Source organism: Anas platyrhynchos, chromosome 2, assembly GCF_047663525.1.
Source record: "Anas platyrhynchos isolate ZD024472 breed Pekin duck chromosome 2, IASCAAS_PekinDuck_T2T, whole genome shotgun sequence".
Taxonomy (NCBI): domain Eukaryota; kingdom Metazoa; phylum Chordata; class Aves; order Anseriformes; family Anatidae; genus Anas; species Anas platyrhynchos.
The window spans coordinates 140377626-140395588 of NC_092588.1; the positions used below are offsets into that span (position 1 = coordinate 140377626).

The window sequence follows — 17963 nt, forward strand, 5'->3', positions numbered from 1 at the left end:
TGCAGTCTTTGAATATTTCATTGGTGTTAATAGCTGAATCATATTATTCTTACCTTCGTAGTGACTGCAAATGAAAAAATATCCCCCCCCTCAGTAATGAAGAAGAGATGCTAGGTAATATCAAACTGTGATTGTTGATATCTATAGATTTATCCTTGTAGTTAATATTGAACTGAGTGGGAAGGAGGTGAGGATTAGGAACGGAAGGAATTGGGTTAGAGGAGAAATCGAAGATCCTAGAAAAAGCTGACTTGGAGGGGGGTGGGTTGTAGCGTGTCTGGAAACCCTTTGTTCAAATGACCCAAATTTGAACCACTGCTTCTTAACACAGGTCAGGTGACGCATCAGTTTCAGGAAAATAGAGCATACTTGAGGACTTCGTAATAGTTCAAAAAGTTAACTGCTAAACTTACCTTAGAATTGGCTCCATGTTCATTAAGAACTGTTACCAATAGAGTAACATCAATGTGAGGTAAATTACTCTTAGCATGGTACTTTAACAGACTTAAACTGATAATCCCTCTTCGCTGTTATTCAGAAAATCCCTAATATATTTTTATTGCAGTTCATAATAGGGCCATATTTGCAATTTTGAAGCGCTATGTTTTTCCTTTCTAGTTAGGTAAATGAAAATAACTTCTTTGCTAGCTTAAAAAGGAGTTGGATTTTAGTTGGGCTGTGCAGAGCTTGTTTCATGCCAGCGGATACCTTACAGATCCTTTCCACATGTTCATAAAGATGTGTATTTTTCATTAAATTATTATATGGTGAGATGCATTTTACTGGTTTGGCTTGCTATGGATATTAAAAATAACACTACTGAACAGTATGACAGCGTGAAACATCGTTTGGTAATTCTTGGTTTAATGTTAACACGGAGACCACTCAAGTCGGACCTTCAAGTTGGAAGGGTTCTTGGTGTTACTTCTATTTAGGGTGCCCTCTGCTTCTTTTCACTCATGAATGAGTTTGGATGCGTTGTCTTTGCATGTTTCTTTTAATACACTAGGTCACACAGGTGTGATGCAGGGGACTAGAGAGCCTCAGAGGGGGGAAAGTGAGTTTTGTCATCTATGTTGGCCTATTCTGGATGGAGATGGAGGCACCTCTAAAACGAAGCATGAAGTCTAACCAATTTGAATCGCTCAGATTTGTCTATTGTTGTGCTCCCTTCAGAGTAATTAGGGTTAATTTACCTGTTGAAGTTTGGAAAGTGGTTTACAGTGCTTGTATGAAACAAGTTGAAAACAAAACAACAAAAAACCAACATAGACTACCACTAAAACAACAGACTAGCAGAATTCAGGTCAAGCAATTTCCACATTTTAAAGAAGCTATTGGCTGAGGGAAGGCTGGTGTGATGATGGGAAGCAAAGATGTAAGTGAAGTCAGGGTTGTTACAGTTAATGTTGGTTTGATGATGAGACTATAAAGTTTTAAAAATACAAATTCTTATGTTCTGAAGCCTTCATCAGATCCACTGCAGGTTGAACAATGTTTTCAGTTTGATTGTGCTGCATACAGGTCTTTTTAAAGTATCTTTTTTCTTCTAGTTTTTAACATGAAGCAGTAAAAATAACAACATTGTATTCGAATAACCATTTATACAAGATGAATCCATTGATCTCAGTAAAAACTACCAACGAAGTTTATGCTGATTTGAGCATTTTTTTCACAAAAATTTTATGTACTTCAATCACGTGTGTTGACAAACTTAACAATTAATTGTATGTACCTTCTGCTATTGCCAGTTACCCAAGTATTTGAACATTAAGTTATTTGAAACAGTGGTTTCTTTTAACCCTGTAAGTGTGTAAGAACATATATTTCATACTTGCCAAAACATTAATAAGCTGTGTGAGTAGACGTGGAAAAACTCATATGCAAGATGTGCGTGTGTATATACACACACAAGTGCAGCATGTGTGTAGTGTGCGCTAAAATATGTATCTGAGGATTAAGAATCTTGGCCTTATGGCAATGGCGATTCAAAGATTCTCTTCCTCAAATGGTAAAAGTAATTTTGATACCATGCAACTTTTTCCAGCCCTTGGCATAGAAAAATGTGTGCACGTTCTGAACTTGGTGTGAGTAGTTCTACTGACATAAATAGGATTATTAGATGAGTAAAATTGAATAAACTAGCAAGCCTATAGAACTGTTTCTATGATTTTGTATAGTGTTAAAGTGTCATTACTGATGTTTTGTATAGCAAAACTAATAGCTTTGTGTTGGCTGTGGTAGATAAGTCGTCAAGTAGGCTTCCACAGATTGCTCTAATTGGTAATAAATGATCTGGCGGTACTGTGACTGAGCTAAATAATTAGTAATTGACTATTCTTCTTATAAAATAATCTGTTTTAATTCTCGATTAAATTCTTAATTCTATTTTAATTCAGCAGAAACTACAGCTCCTGTAGCATTCTAGTTGTGTACATTGGTTGTTACGGGTGACCTTACTGTTTCTTTTCTTGAATTCTTTTCTTGTCATGATGCTAGACGTACACAAGCACTAGCAACAACTCCATGTCAGGCTCCTTGAAGCGGTTGGAAGATACCACAGCTCGATTTACAAATGCAAATTTCCAGGAAGTTTCTACGCACGTTTCAAGTGGAAAAGATTCTTCAGAGGCTAGGGGGTCAGAGAGCAAAGGGAAGAAATCTGCAGGTCACAGCTCAGGTCAGAGGGGAAGAAAGCCTGGTGCTGGAAGAAATCCAGGAACAACTGTGACTGCAGCTAGCCCTTTTCAGCAAGGTATTAATCGTTCCACAGTAATACTTCTTTTGCTTTGACGTGAATTAGACAGAAATCTTACATATTTAAAACAGATTACATATTGAGAAGTAGCTCATCCTTTATCCTCAATAATGAGAATGTTGTTTCACTTGGGAAAACAACTTTTTTCAGGAAAAAGTGTTTATTGTCATAACATGAAAAAGAAGGTCGTGCATCTTTAAAGGGCAAAGGTGATACTTTTGTTTAGGTTGTTAGGGTATTTTCTTTAACTGCTGAAAACCAGAAGTTTCTTGTCTGCTGAAAAGTTGATCTGGGGTAACATTCAGCATATGAAATTGAGTAGAGCATTGTTTTAGCTCTTTAAGGGAATCATACAAATGTGTTTTAGTTAGTCCAAATTGGAACAAAACTGGTAATGTATAGGATGTGATGACTGCTAAATAATTTTCCAAGATGCAGGCATTTAAAATATACCACATCAAAGTTAGAGATGTTGCTCTTTGAGTTTTAATTTTTACTATTGTGCAATGAGCGCTTCCAAATGTGTCTATTTTTCAGTTTTTATTTTTTTCATTCGAAATACTGAAGTGTTTTTTGTTCATATTTTCAAAACTTTTAAAATTGTATTCTAGAATCTCATGTCTAAAGAAAAATCATACCCGCTGCAGGTAGCAAAATAGATCTTTATTACATGCATGGAATTTCTTTAAAGCCACATTAAATTAAGTTACTTAAAATACAGAACAACACCTTTTATGATTTTTAAATTAGTGATGCAAATTTTATTTTTAAATGAAATTATAAGTAATTTCATTTTTTAATATTTAGTGTCATATTTAGAAGTATTTTCTTGGTGGGATAGCAGTCACCAGTTAAAATTTTGGAAAACAGTACCCACATATGCTCACCCCTAATAAATTACTGAATGTCAGTGAAAGTAAATTGGTGTTTGGATTTCCTAACTTGCTTCATTTTCTGCCTTGCATGTGCTAATGCAGTGTTGAAATGACTGCACTCCAAATATTACAGAAGCAATGCAATTCTATTACACAAAAGATCTATATGATTCTCTGACAATGTAAAGAAGTCTTAAAATGCCAATTTTATACACTTTGCTCCACTTCCTTTCCTGTCCTTTTGAAAAATACCTCTTCTGTGGAACACCTCCTCAGCCAGGGTAAATTAAGTGCAATTGCTGTTCCCCTGACCTGTGTCAGACCCCTTATTTAGGTAGAATGGCAAGGAAGATTGCAGGCACAGTGTAGATGTGATCACAGCACGTTTTATCAGCTGCCTTCTTTTTATTTGAAAGTGTTTAAAAAGAGAAATCTTGCTGTGACTTATACTAGATGTTTGTTATGGTTTCAAAACAAGGGATATCAAAGGTGGTTTTTTTATTAAAAAAAAAAAAAAAAAAGAAAAGTTGTTGTTCTCCTTTTATTCACTTTTGCCTGGCTTGTGCCCTCAAACTTAATAATGAAAATCTGAGATTCAGATCTTGCAGAGGGAAGATCAACAGTAGAAACAGTGAGTCATTTTAAGAACAGTTTCTTTAGCTGTTGGTGACGCTTTCCATGAAGTCCTTTTACTTGAGAGTTATTTTGTTCTATGATATTAATATTTTCTGCTAGTTTAAGAATAATTTTTGTATTTTTTCTTTTTCTTCAGGAAGCTTTTTGGGCACTCCTAGCAGCATAAAGTCATCTTCTGGAAGTTCAGTTCAGTCTCCCCAGGATTTTTTGAGTTTTACAGAAACAGATCTGCGAAATGATAGTTTCACTCATTCTCAACAGACTTCGTCAACCAAAGATGTACATAAAGGAGAGACTGGGAGTCAAGAGGGGGCTGTCAATTGTTTCACATCCTTAATTGGTCTCCCTTCATCATCAGCTGTTTCCCAATCTAAAAACTTTGACAGCTCACCTGGAGACATAGGTAATTCAAGCCTTACTTCTACAGCATACAAACGAGCTCAAACTTCTGGAATAGAAGAAGAAACTGTAACAGAGAAGAAACGGAAAGGAAATAAGCAAAGTAAACATGGGCCTGGTAGACCCAAAGGAAATAAAAGTCAAGAAAGTATTTCCCATCTTTCAGTTTCTTCTGCTTCCCCAACTTCATCTGTGGCTTCTGCTGCAGGAAGTGTGACGAGCTCTGGTCTTCAAAAATCTCCGACTTTGCTCAGGAATGGAAGTTTACAAAGTCTTAGTGTTGGCTCATCTCCAGTGGGTTCAGGTAGGCATTCGTTGGACTTAACTTTCTTATCTCAAAAGACATATTTGTTATTTTAGCCTTAATTCTGAGTATGCTTTTCAACAACAGAGTAACGTTTCAAGTATCTGGAAAGTCATGTTAGGGAAAAAAAGGTCAAAATTAAGAGTGTAATGGATGGAAGAGTTAAGTTTTGTTCCATAGATAGATGGCAATACGTAGTAGGTGGCTGTATGAGGTTGACCTGTGTATTGACCTATATATGAGATGAATGCAGCTTTTGAGGCTGTGGGGGAAAAAATTAAGTTGTATGAAAACAGGTGCTGTGGAAACCGAGTGATAGGCTTAACTAAATTCAGAGATGGTATATGCAGACTACATGCAGCCTGTATGTTTTTTTTACTTAGAGAAGACAAAATCAGTACTCAAGCATGTCAGCTGTGCTGACTGTCCCAAAATCTTTTTTTCTTTTTCAACTTAGCTCAATTAATTAAAAAACAAAAGGTGTGTATGGAGACATTAGTTTAAACACATAAGAGGGTATTTCTGAATCTGGACTCCTGTGTAGCCAGATGATGGTTTCATGCCCTTGTGTATTTTTTTCCAATTGAAATTGGCTGGTTTGTTCTTCCTCTATTCTAAATGTGTATACGATTTGGGCTGTGAGAGGCTTTCTGTTTCCAGTAAATCTGTGTGTGGAGTGATGTTGCAGAATACTGTATTTACTGAAGTCTGTCTTGCTTTGAAGTTTCCCTTGAGGTCTTTATATTTGGTTGAAAACAATAGCAAACAAAGTATCTGATACTCATAACTTGAAAATTTTATCATTTTTTATTGTTCTTTTTTCGGGTTCATTTTCCTTTTTTGAGGGCGAAGGAGAAATGAAACTTAAATGTTTGGTTATGGGCAGGTTTTTATTCTTGTACATGGTTTTCATTGTATGCAATATGTAAGTTTAAAAGTATATATGCTTTAAAAAACAGAGGCTTCATATTTGCTTCAGAATAAGGAAGATACTTAAGAACTGCACCTTGATCTCAAAAATACTTAAGTCCTTGTTAGTTGTAGGCAAATAATGATTTTTATTGAGTGTAATAATAGCAGTAGCAATAGAAAAATATTTTCTCTGCATAGAAATTGATCGGGTGAAATGGTATGTGGCAAAACTTCATAGCTCACTGTCCATCTTGATTGAAGTGCAGTTTTAGAAACATGTTAACCTCGTATTTGTTATCGTCAGAGATCACCCAACACAGATAAGTATCCTGATGAGTTGAGTCTAAACTTTCTTATTCCTCTATAATCCATTTGAGGTGTGTTTTATCTGAGGTAACAGATGGAAGTACAAGCTCTTATTTTGAAGAAAATGACCTGTATTTCCTGCTTTATAATTGTCCCAGAATATTCTGGTCTTGTCAGCTCCTACAGCAGGCCTTTTTCTGGCCAGGTCCATCCTTGCTTCCTTTGTCCTCTTTATTAGATCTCGTTCCTCCATCTGTTTATAATGTTAAACACATTGTGTGAAAAGCTTTGAAATACATGGATGGGAACACCATGTAAGTTTTATTAAAGTTATCATGATATGGAGCCTCGAATTTCACCTCGGTTAAGCAAACTTAGATTCTTGCTCCCCACCATTAGCCCTGCCCTCCAAGCCAGCGCTATTTAGAAAGGTGCTGAAGAACATATGTATAAACAAGCAACCTCCCCCTCCCCAAAACAAAACAAAAAAAAGCCCACAAAACCCAAAGAAGCAAAACCAGATGGGAAGTCTGCCTTTGAGCTCCAAATTCATCCACAAGCTTATGTTTGAGTCTGGGCATATTGTTTTAATGTACTTTTCTCTCTGTTTTCCTCTCTTTCTTTTGGTTGTAGTGCTGCTTTCCTCACTTCATCATAAGCATTTTCTGGGTTTAGCAGTCCATTTACAATTTTGTTACAATGAGGAAGGGCACGTGAGTGTTATCAGTATTATCAGAAGCATACATCTTCTCATATACGATATGCTGATTTTTCCCTTCCTTTGAGATGTCTGTGTATTGTCCAGTAACAAAATAGGACAAGTGAATCTAAACTATTTGAACCAAGTATCATGTAAATGTAGTGAGAAGAAATGTAGAGGAAGTCGAGCCAAAAAGTTCATACCAAATCATACTGAATCATTAATGTATTATTTTAAAGAAGCAGAATCAGGGATTAGTGAGACCATGCTAAGTGGAGCATTTGAGGCACTTTGTCAACAATTTCCTCTTTTTTTTTTTTTAATTTCCTTATGAGTTATAGTTACCTTAAACTATCATTCCTTCTCCATTCTGTTAAGTCTGTTTGTCAAGATCCATAAAAATTACAAAAATCATTCCAAATGCGTGATAATCCTATTCACAGTTGATGTTGAAATTAGATGATAGATGAAGGAAAGCACATTTAAAAAAGTAATGCCAATTCATCATGTGTTATTTATGCATGTTCCATAAAACTGTCATTCAGAATAAGTGCATTCAGCTCATTTTCTGGAAACATTTGTCATCTCCAAACTTCGTTCAGGTCCACAGAACTTCTGGTTTACTGCTTGGTAAGATGAGAGATGTACTGTTAGCAGTGTAAGGCCATGCAATTAGAAGCTGGTACAATGCTCGGATTTAGTACAGTTGCCACGCCACTGATCTGATATTTCTGAAATTTTGAGCACTTGAGTTTTTCACTCCTAATGCTCTGTACAACCTGAAATGAGACACTGTATGCATTAGTTTGACAGTTTACTTACAGAAAAGAATGTAATTTAAAAAATGAAGTAAAATTTAAATGGTAGGGTAATAAAGAATTTTTATATCCAATTAACATTTTAATAATACCACTCTCCTTGTTAAAAATACAGCTACTTTAGCCAATAGCAGCTAATTTGCAATCCATACCTATTTTCCTGGTGGAAATTCACAGTCAGTATAAGTTTGTCTAGTAAGACATCAGTCAGTTGTCAGTGGGAGTTACGTAGGGCAGATAATGCTTTTCCCCAAAGTGGATTTTGCCTGCGTGCTGTGTACTGTAAATTAGGACTGTTCTTCGGAGTGATTTCAGGATCTGGTTTTGTTTTTCTTTCAACTTTAAGATTTGTTTTAGTTGTATTCACAGGATTAGGTTCTGTCTGAGCATCCTTCTAGGGAATAATCCTTAAAGATTTCTAGTCCTTCTAGCTTTTCTAGTCAGGTAACTGGATGTAGAACAGGCAGCCTTTCTGCTGAAGATTTTTCTTCTTGCAACAACGGTGATTAAAGAACAGAGAGCTTTCATCCCAATGACTGGCATCTTGTCCCATTGCTTACCTGTGCTAATAGTAACAAAATGGATCAAATAGGTTTCTTTTATCATATTTGCATTTTAATTCAGTGGTAGTGCGTTTAGTAATAATGTTGTTCATGAGAAGAAACATGCAGTTAGGGTAAATAATTTTCACACAGTCTTTATTTTTCATTTAAGCAGCTCGGACAGGCTTTGGCCCCTCTGTTTGGAATGCACTCCAGTGAGCGGAAAACTTAGGGGAACTTGCATCCCAAAGCAATAGGAAAAAATCCACTTTGTGACATACAGTGCCTTCTGACTTGTGGGGTAATGCCGCAGGGTAAAATGAAAAGCAATCAAAGTGTAAGTAAAGTAAGTATAGTAAGAAGTAAATTGAGCTTTGTCTTCTATGGTAGGTGAAGTTCTCACAGTTGTTGTGCACGGATACTTGCTGCTAGAGGAACGGCAGTGCTTGAAGCAAATAGGGACTCCTCTCTATCTCCTCCAGTTCGGTTCTTGATTTCAAGTGCACAGCCAATTGTATAGTGCCAGCTGTTGCTGAGGGCCTTCAAAGGATCATTTGTTTCAATATTTGAATTTTTGCATAATATTTTTATGCCTTTCTGAGTACTTCAAATCCTAAAAGAACCTATAGAGCCCTGTTCCCCTTCCAAATTGGTCTTCAAAATGCTGAGACCATGCTTTCTGGAATTTCTTTGTCACAGTTGAAGCAACCTTGTAATTTGTTCCTATGTTATTATTTATGTAGCAGATGTGTTCTCCTCTAGATCAGTGTTCAGAACGCTCTGGTTGGTCATACAAGACAGTTTTTACAATAAAGGACGTATCCAAACCCAGTATTGTATTTAAATATAGCAATGCTTCAAACTCTGGTTTAGAAGCAATAGATGTTTTTGGCACAGGCCCCTCTGGTTTTATCTTAAGCTTCACCCAGTCTAATTTTCATATTTATGTAGGAGTTTACTAACTGCTTCAGAATAGCCAGTGTATTTTAGTCATCTCGCTCATGTGGTTCCAGCCGTGATGATTCCTCAGCTGTTTGCTAGGCTGCTGTGCAAGGAGATGATCTTACTGTTAAGCTCATTGCTGTGCTGATGATAGTAGAGAAAGCTGAGCTAAGCAGATCAGTAATTTAGAGTCATTCTCATGGAGTTCGAGTCCCTCAGAACTCATGCTCAGTCTTCGTGATGTTATATTTAAATTCCCTTGTAGCCTTTGACTTACAAGCTAAATCTATTGGGGGAAAGAGTTTAGATAAAACTATTCTGAAACAGTTTGTGCTGTTGTTAATCAGCTAGGTGCCCCAGAAGCCAAAGCAGAAAAAGAAATTCTTCTGTGTTAAAAACCCTGTTTGTATTGCAGATGGGGGAGGATGGAAGGGACAAAGAGATGGTAGTAGATATTAATGACCTGTAGGACTAAGCAGGCTGTGTAGGAAACACAAAGCAGAATTCTTGTCCAAAGTTCTTCCTGAGATGTTTTGGGAATACTGCTCTTGTCATCCCTGTGGTACTCATTTCAAGAAGTGATAGTGAAGTTATAGTAATATAAATTATTTCAGATAGTACAACTAATAGAGTACTTAGTTAAAACTTTTTGGAAAAAACAACAACAACAAAAACAAATAAACAAACAAAAAAAACACCAAACTGAGCAGAAAGATGCAATAATTTGTAGATTACTGTATTTAATTATAATACTTATTTCCTCCTAAAATATAAATATAGAACAATTGAGAAGAGATATAAAATGTTCAAGTTTTTTCAAATGACCTTTTCAGAGAGTCTTAAGCTCTATGATAGACTCAAAAGTCCTGGAGAGCATTTACAACAAAATGGTTTCAAATCAGTGTGATTGTAATTGTTATGCGGGAAGAACTAATATTTTGATCAAGAATTTTCCATTGGTAATTGCACCACGACAGAAGAACAAAAATGCAGACCTATAGATGGGCTACTGTGAGCAAGAAGTATTCAGCCTTTCCAGCGAAAAAAGTACACGTTTTTCTTCTCCCAAAGAACTTTAGATTTTTTTTTTTTTCCTGAGTGAAAACAGGTACAAGGGCTTTCTGAAGTGATTATGTTTCCCAGGAAGGGGAAGGTAAGTTAGAACAACTAAAGTGTGGATTGCAGGTGCTTAGGTCTGCTTACAGCAGAGAAATTCTTGGCATGAGTAGAAGTGATTTCACCTGAGTAGTTAACTGTTGTATGAGAACTGAGTGTCTGTCAGGTTAAAATGTATATTTTGAAGATTACTTACTTGAAACTAGATTCCCAAATTATAGTGTCACCCTGAACATTAGTTTCTAGTTATACATAGGTATGATGGATTTTGAAATATATTTATTTAAAGCTGATGATATACTTACGGTGCTCTGGTAATCAAAAGCAAACAGTATGTTTAAATTACTATGTACTTCTAATACATTTTGGATTTAAAAAAAAAAGTACATGGGAAAGTGGTTATTTTCCTGAGTTTCCTCTTATGTCTTCCATTTAAAAACAAAATGTGGAAGTTTTTGGTAGTTCCTCATTTCTGCAGAAAGTAGTAATCTCTTTTTTTAAACAACTGAGCAGAAAGATGCAATAATTTGTTAATTATTGTTTGAAGTTGTTTTTATTCAAGCTTTGCCAATCTTCTACCCAAATACGAATTTCACAATTATTAAAATAAATTTGGTAGGTCTAGATTTTTGTCCATGAAGAATTATTTGCAAAGTTAGCATCTAAATATGATATATGTGCAACATAACAAGTACCTCCATGAATACTTTGTTCATTCTTGGCTATGTCTGTACTAGCAGAGAAGAAAATGGACTGGGCATAAAGGTTAGTTAAGGCGCTGTGCTTACTGCTTTTCACACTCACCTACAGATCTATACTGTTTGGTGGCGGGAGGTTTTCAAAGAAGTCTATCAGTTTTTTGTGAACTGTGCTTTTAGGTTATTCTTGACCTGTTGTAAGTCTACCATATGCTGTGTATTTGTTAGGGTTTAGGCTTGAATTCTTAATAAAAATTGTGTATTTGAGGTGTGGGCAAACTGCACTACATGGATGATAACTAGCTGGCAGCTTTGCTCTTACTGGTGCCTGCATAGTGAATAAAATAATCTGGTCAGTTTTCCCGAAGTTGATTATCTTTACAGATGCATCCAGTAAAAGTAGGTAGTGTTATTATATTAAAAAAAGAAAAGGGGAAAAAATGTTCTGAAATTTCTAATTTTGAGCTTGGATTATGCCAAATTTTTTGTCTCTTTTTACAAAAACTAAGAATTAAAATTTAAAATAAGAGGGGAATATGGAGATGCTCTGAAACAACAAAGATTTCTCTCATAGCAGATGCCATTGTTGAACGTGGTATTTGTTTTGAAGGTGTGGAGGTCTTTTGTGGAGGATCAAGTAAATCTTTTGTGAAATTCTCTTGTTGTGTGGAAAAGAAGTGAGATACAGGTGTTGTTTCCTTACTTGTAACTGCTTGGTTCCCAGGATCTCCTTTAAAAATTACACTTTTGAAAACCTCTTCATTTTTTACCTTATTTTGTACGTGTGTGTATATTTTTAAATTAAAATGTACATCCTTGAGTGTGAACATTTTCCAGCATCTGGAGCCAATTTACCGGAGCACAGCATTCCTTGTAAGTCAAATGCAAGATAGGCATCAGTCTTTTACCTCCATAAAGTCTGCTGAAGGTGACAGGAGAGCATAAAGTGTGTGGGCGGAAGGAGGGAGAGAAGGGGCTTGACTGTAAAAGTGTTTCAGTTGCTTTTGGTTTGTTTCTTGTCTACCCTTCCTTAAAAACTGTACTTTTCAGATCGTACGGGCTTTTAGGTCTGTCAAAAATCAAGCTTAGCTGAAAACCAGTAAGGGATGTGTGTTTGCTGGTAGTATTTGCAGCGTGTTTGTACCTCTGAAGACTGGCCAGTTGCTGTGGTAAAATTGTTCTTTTTGTTGTTGTTCTCAATCAGAGAGGAATTGTACTTAGCTTAGGTTAAATATTATATCCATTTGATGTGAGGAGAAGAGCAGCAGTATCAGAAGTTAAACTGTGACTGGAAGCTGTTTCAGGATTAAGATCAGAACGAGTAACTTGCGTGGAAGAGGCTCTGATGTCCAGAGCCTGTTGTAGATTATTGTAATCCTTTCTGAGACTGGGAAGTTTTAAAAAGAAAATACAAAGGCAAACACCACCACAAAATAAGCAAAAAAACTAATGTAATATAGTGGTATAAGGAAGGTTAGATATCTTAAAATAATTGAGGGTTTAACTGAAAGAATGGGGACAAATCCATTAAGACCTAAAATTACGGATTCCTGTTCTGATGCACCTCTCAGGAGCTCAACATCGTTTTTAAACAGATAGACAAAGCTTCTGATTATCAACTGCTCCTTTCCTTATGCTTTCTTGTTGTTCATATAATTTATTTTTGTCTCTTAAACAGGTTAAGTAGGGGTGATAGGAGGATTCGAAAACCTAAGGCTTTCGAAGCTCCTCATAGCCTGCGCTGTTGTGTGGTATGGTGTGTGTGGCTTGGTACCACCTTAGGGCACGTGTACTGCAGAAATTCTTGCTCTGTAGTGCAATATTGGGATATTTGAAACCAGGCAGTGTGGATGCTGACAAACTGAATACCTAGCTCTAGTTAAAATGTTAGAAACCACGTTTTTTATTGGCATAGTTTTTACAGAGAGGATTGAAGATTCAATATCTTTTGTATTTCAGAACACTTTAAAATGGAAAACTGTACAATCCAGCATCTGTTGAGATGTAATGATTTGGCTTAGCTACACTAACTGACAATATATCCACTACCTTTTAACTGTATGTCAGTTCCTGATGCTTCGTAACTGGTACCTCTCCTAGTTGCTTAAAACCTGCAGGATCTTTGAGTTGATTCAACTGGATGCAAGCCCATTTTCAATAAATTTCCCCAGCGTAAATAAAATGCAGAAAGTTGGCACAGATAAGCCAACAGTGTATTTCCAGAAGATTATTCAAGTAACCCTCTCTTTCAGGAGTGTCAGGCATAATTTAAAAAATACTGTAGGAGTTTTATATGCAGGTATGCTGTACATAAGAAGCGTACTGTCAAAATACCTAGCAAAGTAGTTTTTATAAGAGCTTGTGTGGTGGTAACTCAAAAAATAGTAAGTGAAACTATTCTCTACTGATAAAAAAGCTGCTTCATTTCTAATCCTGATCTGGACTTTAAAATGGAATTTTTGCCAATTTGAACTGAGCTGGGATTTAACAACTACTTTAGATGTAAACTCACTACTTCATATTGCTCTTATACTTCTAATTTTTATTCAGCTTTAAGAGTATAGTTCTTTTTCAAAGTCAGAGCTGGTAGATAACTTAAGGTGATTGCAAGAAGACCATCGGGATAACATAAACAAATGTGAATTTTGAATGTGATCTGGCTTGCTGCACGTTTTTGAGCAGGAGTTATATGCAGAGGTTAAAAAAATAAAATGCTGGGGGTTCTCATTAGACTAAATAACTTGAATTACTGTTCCCCCCCCAAAACCAAACAGGCAAACAAGAAACCAGTATCTTCTCTGGTCTTTAGAACTGCGTAGTTCTAGGAACTTTGATTGAGAAGAGATTCATGAAAGCAGTGAACAGAGCTGAAGAACAGTAGCGTGGGTCTGGGGATTTTGCATGAGTAATCCTATCATTTCACTTGTTCTTGACTTATTTAATGCTTATTTCCTTTTTTTTTTGTTTTTTTTTTGTTTTACACACTTAGGAGAAGGATTTCCTGACAGCAGGAATGACTAGAAGTTGCAAGTAATTTTTTAAACCAAAAAGCAACCCATAAGCCATTAATGAAGTTTCTTTCATGTAAAAATCTCAAATGCAGATTTAAAAAAAAAAAGAAAAAGAAAAAAAGAAAAAATTGTGCAATGACTATTACAGGCTGATTCCTAATCTGAAGAATTCAGTAGTTGATTAGAGCAAATAACCTATTGGGGTAGAAAATCAGTAGACCTTTTTTCTGTTGTAGGATTAGTGGTAAGCTTGGAATTTACTTTTTGTATGCGTAAGCAATTCTCTTAAAAACAGGTAATGAGCAGGAAAAGGGTGGTGACTCAGATGTAGGTGGTGATACACAGTCGGTTCTGATATATATTGAAACTGAAATTAGTAAACTGGAAGCAACAAAGTCTTCCTGACATTGTGAACAGCATTGGTTCTAAGGAATAATAATTGTGAGGTTTTAAAGCCAGCAGTAGCAGCTACCATAAAGACTAGATGAGGCTTTCAAAGGAAGGATTCAACCATGACTAGGAATAAGGTTCATAAGGCAAGCAGAGATGGAAAATAAAGGAAAACAGTGTGAAATACAATATTAAAACATATATTTTTTTGACATACATGATCACTGTTCACCATCCCTAACCTTTCCTGACATTTCAGCTTGCTGGAGTTCAGTGGCTTGGCTGTACACTGCAGGAGAAGTCTGGGTGGCTGGGATGGCTCTTCAATCAGGGGAAGTCAGGAAAGGGCAGCTGCCAGGAGAGGCACTTGTACCAGGAACCCGGACAGTAGCTCTTCTTTCCTTCCAGAATAAAACACCTTTTTCTTCTTCTACCTTCTACTTGTGTGTGATTTGGGGGTGGGAACCGTACTTTTTCTGTTCTGTGTTGAGGCCTGGGGAGAGTCTAGGATGAGCTTCGTTAGTCATCTTGATTAGGAGACACAAGGAGGGCTGACCTGGTGTTGGCCCTTTGTGTAACTGTATACAGTCAGCATTGGGATGGTTTGTTCCAAAGGAGTCAGGTTAAGCAGGATGTTTGCTTGATGTAGGATTCCTTACATCTCCTCTCTAGGTTGAATATCAGTGACTTGTTCTGTGAGTCCACCTCTTCCATGAATTGGTCTAAATTTTTTTGAAACCATTTATGCTGTTAATACCTGAAATATGGTAGGTGAATTTCATGTTTATGTGTGGTATAAGGAGGTACAGGATCTTCATTCTTTGTATCAGCAATCTTAAGGATTTAAAAAACAAAACTTGTGAAGTGAAGATCAAAACTTTCATGACGTATTTGTGTAGCACATGCTTACTGAGAAAAGTTCATTCTGATAAACACGGTAGCAGATCATTAATGTCTAATACGTGTCCAAGAATCGGTACTGTTCTTCTAAGGATTTAGTAGGCCAGGGATGCTTAAAAGGACTTTCTGTCCATGTGTAACAGTTGCAGTCAGAAGGAGTTAGACTGCAGCTTGTTCCTCTCACTTGTCTTTAGCTCTGCTCTTGAGTTGCCAGACAACTGCTTGTGTTAACCCTATATCTCCGACAAGGGCTACGGAATTGTTTTGTCAGCTCTTTAACCGTATCTCTTCCTAATTTGTCTCTGAAGTATGTGTCCTGTGGTAGTAAATTATTCACTGGGGTATATCTGGTGTATTCTGCTTGAAGACTCTCTGAAAGATCTGAGTGATGTTTGGGAACGCGATGCATGTGGTGGTTCAGGTTAGCGGCTGTCCCTGTGTTGTGTAATTTTAAAGAAACAAAATCAAAAATTACAGCTTCAGGCAATCCAGAGTGTGCTTGTTTAAGGGAAGGAAGATGATGATAGAACTAAAGGCTCCTTAAATTTGAAAGGGGCTTTCCTCAGTACCGACAGCAATGGTGGATCAAAATGGCCGCTGTTCCCTCTGTGGAAAAATTGAGCATAGCTGGAACGAATTGATATTATAATCAAATAATGGCTGGCAGAGCAAGTGTGGGTGAAATGCTTCAGCTCGTAAGGGTGGCAGACATCAGTTGCAGCCTCTCCTCTACACCTGGGTCAGAATTAGTCCCGATAGTTTAATTTATATGAACACAGTAAAGCCGTACTATCTCCACATTTTAGTGAGATTATATATATATAACCATGTAAAGTAGTACTTTTGATTTTTTTTAAGTGAATTTTCGTACAATGTTATTAAATCACTAAAAACTGTTGAGGAGTTTAAAATTGCTCATTTCTTTTTTATTAGATTTGTGAGTTTTCATCAAGACTCATTTAGGATTTTGTATATTGTGACTTTTTTCCTTGTAATACAAAATTTCAAAAAAATTTTTTTACATTATGGACTTGGTCTGTAGTGATGTGGCAGTTATAGTTAGTATTGCTGTTTTCTTCTGGTACTATTTTTTTTTTTTTTTTTCTCATGGAAGTATTTTAGACTAGTTATTAAAACCTAGGCAGTAGGTAAAAGGCAATGATTTTAAAAAATGGTTTCTAAATTAATTTTGTGATTTTCTTATATCAATGGCAAAAGTTAAAGTTGTCTTTATTTTAGTTCTTTTTTTTTTTTTGATTTCTGATGTTCAGAAAAATCTGGCAGATTAAAGAGGAAAAAAAAACAGGCTATCAGGTAGCTAGCTGCCAGTTGAGAGACTAAAGGAAAAAAACGGCATAAATGACAGTCGTCCTGTTAGAATATGAACATTAATAGACCTCTTATATTACATCAGATGTCGGAGGCTGATGCTGTTTAAAAAAGAAAAAAAAAATTACCCGTGGAAGTATTGCAGGGGTGTTCACTATATGCTGGCACTCAAAATCATTCATTCTATCATCTTGTCAAAACAGACATACATGCTGAGGGCTTCATTCGTTGTTAGTGTGCAAAAATGAAGTGGTAAATTGAAAATAACATGTAGTTGTGAGTTCATCATCATAAGTACGAATAAAGGGGTGATGCAAGTGGAGGAGGTGTGCCATCAGTCTGAGTGCCGTCACCTCGGGACTGAGCATCAGGGTGCTGGGTTACCACGGTGGCTGAGCCCTGGAGCAGAGGACGAGAGTATTCACGGTCACTTCGTGGGCAGCTATCTGTGCTCTCAAGGTGACAAAAAAAAAAAAAAAAAAAAAGCTTGAAGGAAAGGAAGTTCATGTGAGCATCTCATGCTGGAAGTTCTTTCTGGGTGTCCGAGTCCCTCCTCAGCTGGTCACCCTAATGCCTGGGAGAGACAATCTGCTCTGTGTTCACCTATGGATCTAGCAGTGAAGCAGGAGGGATGCCTCGTGATTAAAATTAGCGAGGCAGCTTCAGTTGAAGTTTCTAAATTTGTTGCGGACAATGAAATTAAAATCGGTCTTTTGTTGGGGAGACTGATCGTCCCGGGGAAGGCTGTGACTTTTTATTTGCAGCGGGAGCACACAATGCAGCTAATTGGCGTGTGCTGGCATGTTCTCATTGTACCGGGCGTTTAAAAGCTAACAAACACTGACAAAAGAAATATAAGTAAAAAATTACAGCAGATAGATATAAATCCATTTTACAATTTGAGCTCCTGTAAATGATCAGAGCTCTAATACAAGAAAGATGTATTCAGGTATATTATTGTTCACTGAAATTCCTGTCTATACATATATTCTTTTGTGCGTCTGTTAAACATGATCTTAACATGAAGCCCTTTTTCTCCTAACTCAAAAGCTCTCTCGAAGTTGATGAATACCATACATAATGGTAAGTTATATTAGAATCTTTTTCAGAGGTTCATTTATCACAAAGGGTAGCCTTTTGTGGAAAATCCTGATTGAAGGTCTGCATATTCTATTGATTGGGTGAAATACGGGTCTGCAGCGAGTCAATTGTTCGGTACTTGAGTGAAAACTTTGTAGATTGTCTGCAGGAGCCTGATAGGTCAATAGTTCCTCAGTTCTCCTTTGATGATCTTTTTGTGTGTGCGCAGTAAAATGATAACAGTTTT

General features: G+C 36.6%; 1 protein-coding gene across 10 annotated transcripts in view; it reads left to right on the top strand.

Moving 5' to 3' along the window:
- MLLT10 (MLLT10 histone lysine methyltransferase DOT1L cofactor) overlaps positions 1-17963 on the top strand; it is a 127278-nt gene that overhangs the window by 65250 nt on the left and 44065 nt on the right. For all 10 annotated transcript variants that reach the window (XM_038175383.2, XM_027450646.3, XM_072033689.1 and 7 more), the window contains 2 exons: positions 2500-2755; positions 4406-4972. In XM_038175383.2, coding sequence (XP_038031311.1) covers positions 2500-2755; positions 4406-4972 — 823 coding nt within the window. The remainder of the gene's footprint in view (positions 1-2499; positions 2756-4405; positions 4973-17963) is intronic.